We start from the raw sequence: 6,480 nt of genomic DNA on the forward strand, positions 1-6,480 counted from the left end.
GTGGTGTCATGGGCCCAAGGGGCTGTAGTGTTTTGAGGAGGAGGGGCTGGCTGGTGGTGGTGTTCTCAGGGGTGGGGGCCTGCAGGCTGGAACCTGTGGACGTGCAGGCTGGAACCTGTGGACGTGACGCCCTGAGTTGCAGCCCTTCTGTTTGTATGGAAAGGAGGGGAAGCAGAGCAGGGACTCCAGGCAGGAGGAGGGGAGTGTGAGGTGGGGGGTGGGCTTTCCTGATGCTGTTCCGCTGCCCCATCTCCCCTGAGGCCAGGCCAACAAACCCAGCGTGGCCTTGGCGACTCCTCAGGGACAGCAGAGGGGTCTCTGTGCCCCTCCTCGGGGGAGGGCAAAGGGACACTCGCAGGAGGACCACCTTGTCCTTTACTAAAATCAGCAAAAAGAAGAAAGACATAAAACCCGCGGAGTACGTGCCATGGAGCCCGCTCCCAGCCCCAGTTCTTTGTCCTGAAGAAGACCAGAGGGTGGGGCATGTCTCCCGCAGTGGGCAGGGGCCGGTGACCCCGTAGTCACAGCTCTGCCCAGGCCCTCAGTGCAGCTGCAGATCCTGGGGGCCGGGTGTGGGCAGGCTCCTAGGCGAGTTTGAGGTTTTCTGTGCCTGGGGCTGGCACCTTCGCCTGGGCTGGCGTCCGGCTCCACCTACCAGCACAGCAGCTGTCTTCAGAGGACATTGTGAGTCCCAACAGGGCCCCAGGGCACCCAATACAGCAGCCACAGGAGGCTGGAGGGCAGGGCCACAGCAAGTAGCAGGTACCCCAGGTGGGCTGGTGGGCTACCTGTAGGTGCAACATGGAGAGAGCACCCATCAGTCCTCGCTGGGAGCCACACCCAGGACCCTCCCTCGGCTCTGGGGCAGCCCCTCCCTCTGGGCTCCAGGCTCACTATCCCTCTGGGCAGGGAAGACCTTGTGTGGCCACTCTTCTGGGCCCCAACAAAGATCTCAAAGCTTCCCCCTCCCTGGGTTTTGGCCTCTACTTCATACAGATCAGTGGGTTTTGGAGGAGGTGATTGTATCCTGCGGTAACTCAGTGGGTGATACAGGGTGAAGCCAGTGCCACCTAAATGTCAACTTCGGGGCAAATGGAAAAACTGTTGGCCAACAGAGTATGAGATTGGGCGCAAGTAGCAGTTTGGGGTCCATGAGGCCTTGGGCAGACAAGGCCAAGCAGAGGCAGGGGAAGGCCCGCCAAGGGGGAGGGCTGGATGTGGGGCTGTACCTGAGGTGGGGGCGTCCTTCCCAGGCCCTTCCCCTGGGGGAGTCAGATGGGATATCCAGGGCGTGTTGCTGTGAGTCCTGGTGGGGCTGGTGGGGCTGGCGGGGTCCGTGTCCAGGCCCAGCTCGTCCAGGGACTTGTTCAGGCTGCGGAGCCAGGAGCTGATGGTCGGGTGGCTGCGTGCCTTCTGCAGGTCCCCCACGTTCTGGCCCAGCAGTGTTCTCACATTGTTGACACTGAGGTTCTTCAAGGAAAGTGGGGGCCCAGCTTTAGGACCAAGGGGAGACCTGGCAGGGCAGCGCTTACCCAGGGAGTGAGCAGGGGTGAGGTGTGGCAGAACCAGCCTGGAGAAGTAACCGGGGCCCACTCTGGGGTGCCTTTGGACCTGTGGCCTAGGGCTCCCCGGGTTGGCCAGCCTGCCCCCGCCCCCCAGGGCCAGCCCCCAGGGCCCACCTGCAGCGCGCAGGGGTTCAGGTTGGTGAAGGTGTGGATGTCCATGGAGACGTTGGCCTGGGCCAGGCGCTGCAGCTCCTCTGTGGGGGCACCGCCTGAGGAGGGGAGGTGGTGAGAGGGGGTGGGGGCTTCTGGAGGATGGGGGTCTGCACACAGGGCGGGGTCTCACCGAGGTAGGGGCGCACGAAGTCGTAGTAGGCGGCGGTGGGCCTGGTGCTGCCGAAGGCCTCTCGGGCCTTGAGGAAGAGCTGGTTCTTCCGGCTCTGAGGGCAGGAGGAGGTATCCAGGGCCCCGGCCAGCCTGGGGAGGGGAGACTGATGGGCAGGCGGGGAGCCCTCCTCCGACGGGGAGCTGGGCCTGGCCCTCTCTCCCTAAACCGCAGCTACCCTTTTGCCCTCTCTGCTAGGCTGATAGTGTCTCCCCAGAATTTATATCCACCCCAAACCTCAGAATGTGATCTTGTTTGGCTCTTTCAGAAAGGGGCTCTTTCCTACGTATAGATGTCATCAACGTAGGACGAGGTCCTACTGAATCAGGGTGGGCCCCAAAAGCTAACGACTGGTGCCGTAAAAGAAGGAAAGGTAGACACAGACTCGGGCGGGAGGCAGCCACGTGCTGATGGTGGAGGCAGAGAGAGGGTGATGAGGCCGTAAGCCAAGAAAGGCCGCGGATTGGCAGCCACACTAGAAGTTGGAGGAGGCAGGAAGTTTCAAGGGGAGCCTGGCCCTCTTGACACCCTAATTCCAGACTTCTGGCCTCCGGACGGTGAGAGAATACGTTTCTGTTCTCGTAAGACTCAGTTTGAGCTCTGGAGGGTGTGGCTCAGTGGTTGGAGCACTGGCCTGCATACCGAAGGGTTGCTGATTCCATTCCTTGTCCAGGGCACATACCTGGGTTGTGGGTGAGTGCAGGAGGCAACCAGTGGATATGTCTCTCTCTCTCTCTCTCTCTTCCCTCCTGCTCCCTCCTTGCCTTCCACTGTCTGAAAATGAATGGAAAAAGTATCCTTGGGTGAGGATTAACCAAAAATAAATGAAAAAACAACAACGCAGTTTGGCAGCTGTAGGAAACTAACACACCTGTGTAGGCCTGGCCCAGACCCCTCCTGAGCCCCCGCCTCCCCCTCCAGTTCTGCTGGGGGAGGAGGTGAGCTGACCCAGGGTGCAGCGAGCGCGTCGCTGGTCGGCTCACCGGAACTCCGAGGGCCGGATGGCCTGGATCTGGCGGGGGCTCATCCAGCAGAGGCGGGAGCCCCCGATGGCCACAAGCAGGGCGCTAGTGATGGTGCCTTTGTGGTCCAGGAACTTCTGCAGGATGGCCTGGGGGCAATGCTGGGGTCAGGGTCCGCGGGTACCCCCTCCTCCCAGCCGCACCACCTTCCCCCACCCGTCCTGCCCTCACCTCCGTCTGGTTCTCCAGGGCCACGTCCGAGGCCAGCAGGGTCATGACGGTGTCCCTAGACGTGATGTTCCACTGGCGGATCTCCACGAGAGAGTACAGGTAGACCAGCGAGGCGATGAGCCGGAGCTGCCCTTCCGGGATGCCGCCTGGGTAGATCTGAGGCAGGCGAGCGGATCAGGCCCAGCCCTAGCGCCCACCACCCACCTGCCCCCACCCAGCCTTCAGTGTACCCGAGCCAACTTGGCCTTGACGACGCGCTGACACTCAGTAGGCAGCGGGTGCTGCAGCAAGCGGTCCACGTTGGCCCTGAGCACTCGGCTGCCCAGGCAAGACTCGAGCTGGGAGCAGTCGTAGTGAAGCAGGAAGAGGTCATCCTGCAGCGTGGCCGCCGTGATGTTGCCTTGGATGCAGGGTCGCCCTGTGGCTGGGGAGCGGGGGTTGACTGCAGGCTCCACCTCACTGCTAACCCTCACCCTCCCTGGACTCTCTCCCCAAGCTTGACCCCTAGCCAAGAACTTGGCTCAGAGTAGACCAAGTCCAGTCTGACCTTGACCTCCAACCCAGCCCTGGCCCAGAAGTCCAGCCTCACTGCCTCTGACCGGTCAGCCTATGCTGGACACAGCTCAGGAGGTTGGGCGGCAGGTGTGGCCGTGTATTGGGTGTCCCCACCCAGGGATCAGGAGTCCAGAGCAGTGTCCCCAGGCCACAGAGGCCACACTGACCTGTGCCCCGCTTGGGCCGTGAGGACATCAACTTGGCCTTGGCCTCCAGGAAGCTGGTGACGAAGGGCCTGATGTCACGCTGGCTGAGCCGCCCTGCCCGACATGCAGCCACCATGCTGCCAAAGAAGTCCAGGCCCACGGCCTGGCAGTGGGCGCTGAGGACTCCACCGCCGGCACCTGGTTCCTCCCCCATCCCACAGATAGGGACTCTGCGATGGCAGCAACTGGGGACACCGCTCAGGCATTGGGTGGCTGTATGGTCAGCCCTCAGGCCTGGAGGGTCTGCTGGACACCCCTCTCTGTGTCTAGGGCCAGTTCGATTCCCGCTCCCCGCCCCAGGGCACCATCCTACCTCCTGCACCTGCATCCACAGGCTGGAGCTGATGTAGGTGGCCAGCGGTCCCAGAGCCTGCAACCCCTCCAGGTTCCAGGAGATAGGGGGCCTGGTGTGCGGGAAGGGGGGGCTGGGTCTGGAGCAGTACCCAGCCCTTAGAGTGCACAGTTCCCAGGGCCTGCCCTGCTGGGGCCCCCTCGTCTGCCCAGACTGTCTCCCACCCAGGCTTCAGGGCAGGGGATTGAGGCGCTCAGTGGGTGTTGGCAGCACCCCCAAACCTGTATGCCCCAAAGGCTGTGAGTGACGTTAGAAGTGGGAGATCAGTGGGGCTGTGGAGCTCAGTGAGCTCTTAGGCCCAAACCCCAGGCTGCCCTCATCTTATCTCCAGGAGGGAGGCCTCGCAGAGGGGATGGGCCCCACCCACCCAAGCACGGTCCTCCCGCTGGTCAGCAGTGTGTTGAGAGCAGCCTGCTGGGCAGGGGTCAGCCGGGGGCAGCGCTGCAGGTTCTGCAGCACGTGGGGGTCCGAGGCCACGATGCTGGACGCCTCCATGTCGCACACCAGGACCCCGAGAAGCAGCAGATCTGAGGCGCTGAGCCGCGGTGGGTGGGACACCCCCTGCAGGACAGCAGGTCAGCGAGGGCCCGGCTCCAGGTCCCTTCCACCCTTCCTGTCCCACCCCAGGGCCTACCAGGCAGGCCAAGGCGGAGTGCTGCAGGGCGGCCCTCTGGTCAGGCAGGTTGGCCAGCAGCTCGGTGTCACCCTGGGCGGCACGGCCGGTGAAGGCCCGGCAGTCGGCTTCCCTTACGTGCCCCAGGCTGCAGGTAGGCAGGTGGGGGGCTGTTGGGAGGGCGGGGCCCGCCAGGGGTCCTCTGGGGTGGCCCAGGTGCCCCTGGGGAGTTGGGGTCCCCAGGACCCAGAGGAAGCATGCTCAGTCTGCCCGATGTTGGGAGGGGCTGGGGGAGGGAGGGGCACTCACTTGTAGAAGAGCAGCAGGTCAGGTGGGTGCAGCGGAAAGTCACTCTGGAGGCCATGTAGGGCGGCCAGGTTGGCCAGGCAGCTGAGCTGGGTCGGGCGAATGATGCCTCACTCCCTCGCCAGCCCCTTCCTCTCTGCCATGTCACACTCCCCCTCAGTTAGGCCTTTGGGCCCAAGACCCCTATGTCCGGCCCCATATCCATCCAGTTCCCTCCTCCCACCTGCCTGCTCTGTGTCACCTGGACGTGATGTCTTCTTCTGCCTGCCTCCACCTCCACATCAGAATGGCCCCAGATGGGGCAAACCCAGCCCGAACATTACTGTCCCCCCAACCCCGGGCTGGCATTCAGGCCCTGTCCACCCTGCCCACTGCACCATGGAGGCTCATCCCAGTGCCACCCCTGCCCTGACTTCCCTCCATCCCTTCCTTCCTTCCTTCCCTCCTCCCTTCCTCCCTCCTCTCCCCCCCCCTCCCTACCTTTCTTCCAACTCAGGGCAGGCCATGCTTAGGTCAGCTGTGAGTTGAGGTGGGCTCAGCCGGCCCCCTCTCATGGCCCAGGGGGAAGGCCAGCAGGCTGGAAGATCTACCCCAAGGGAGTCAGAAAGGCCAGCGCAGGCCAGGCGAACAAGCCCTCACCCAACCGAAAACAGGCTGGGGTCTGTGGGCAACTGGCCGAGAAGTCCTAGAAACAACCCAAAGTGGGCCCTACGGGGGGTGGGCAGACCTCCGTCACCTCGAGTCAGCCTAAGACAGTGGCCAGCAAACCGCGGCTCGCGAGCCACATGCGGCTCTTTGGCCCCTGGAGTGTGGCTCTTCCACAAAATACTGACTTGTGCGCGTAGGCCACGAAGTTTCAATTGCACTGTATGTGCACGCCCGCATGTGGTATTTTGTGCGAACCGCAGTTTGCGGACCACTGGCCTCAGAGATGCCTCGTAGGCGGCTGTGAAATTGGCAGGTTGGCATAGAGACCGTCCCGGCCGAACGGTCCTGGCCCTTGCTGGCCTGTGTCCCTGCCGGGGACACTCGCCCTCCTACCCATCTCCAGGGCCTCTCCTGGGAGCCTGTTCTTGCCCTCGACACGCCAGTCCACTCATGCCAGCCAGGGCTTCTTACCTGCCAGGCTTTGAGGAGCACCTGCTGCGATGCCATCCTCCTGATCAGAGCTGAGAGCCGGTCCCGGGACAGCTGGCTGGCTGACTGGCAGCGGAAGCCTTGCAGGAGGGAGGTGTTGGCACTGAGCAGAAGGAGGCAGGTGGTGAGGGAGGAGGTGGGGCGGGAGGGGCAGCCCAGGCGGCAGCATGCAGGATGGGGGTTAGACTCGCAACACCGAAGGAGTGAGACACAGTGTGGCAGTCAGGGCCT

General features: G+C 63.4%; 1 protein-coding gene across 1 annotated transcript in view; it reads right to left on the bottom strand.

Annotated features, from left to right (window-relative positions):
- Positions 1 to 358: 358 nt before the first annotated feature.
- LOC102775542 (mesothelin-like protein) overlaps positions 359 to 6,480 on the bottom strand; it is a 7,572-nt gene continuing 1,450 nt past the window's right edge. Inside the window, exons 3-15 of the mRNA XM_015565594.1 lie at positions 6,232 to 6,352; positions 5,116 to 5,201; positions 4,828 to 4,954; positions 4,561 to 4,754; positions 4,155 to 4,245; positions 3,803 to 3,944; positions 3,311 to 3,504; positions 3,081 to 3,236; positions 2,871 to 2,998; positions 1,849 to 1,979; positions 1,680 to 1,774; positions 1,230 to 1,470; positions 359 to 788 (exon numbers count right to left, since the gene is read on the bottom strand). Coding sequence (XP_015421080.1) covers positions 673 to 788; positions 1,230 to 1,470; positions 1,680 to 1,774; positions 1,849 to 1,979; positions 2,871 to 2,998; positions 3,081 to 3,236; positions 3,311 to 3,504; positions 3,803 to 3,944; positions 4,155 to 4,245; positions 4,561 to 4,754; positions 4,828 to 4,954; positions 5,116 to 5,201; positions 6,232 to 6,352 — 1,822 coding nt within the window. The 3' untranslated portion in view covers positions 359 to 672. The remainder of the gene's footprint in view (positions 789 to 1,229; positions 1,471 to 1,679; positions 1,775 to 1,848; positions 1,980 to 2,870; positions 2,999 to 3,080; positions 3,237 to 3,310; positions 3,505 to 3,802; positions 3,945 to 4,154; positions 4,246 to 4,560; positions 4,755 to 4,827; positions 4,955 to 5,115; positions 5,202 to 6,231; positions 6,353 to 6,480) is intronic.

The sequence above is a fragment of the Myotis davidii genome, unplaced genomic scaffold (assembly GCF_000327345.1).
Source record: "Myotis davidii unplaced genomic scaffold, ASM32734v1 scaffold100, whole genome shotgun sequence".
In the NCBI taxonomy this organism is placed as follows: Eukaryota; Metazoa; Chordata; class Mammalia; order Chiroptera; family Vespertilionidae; genus Myotis; species Myotis davidii.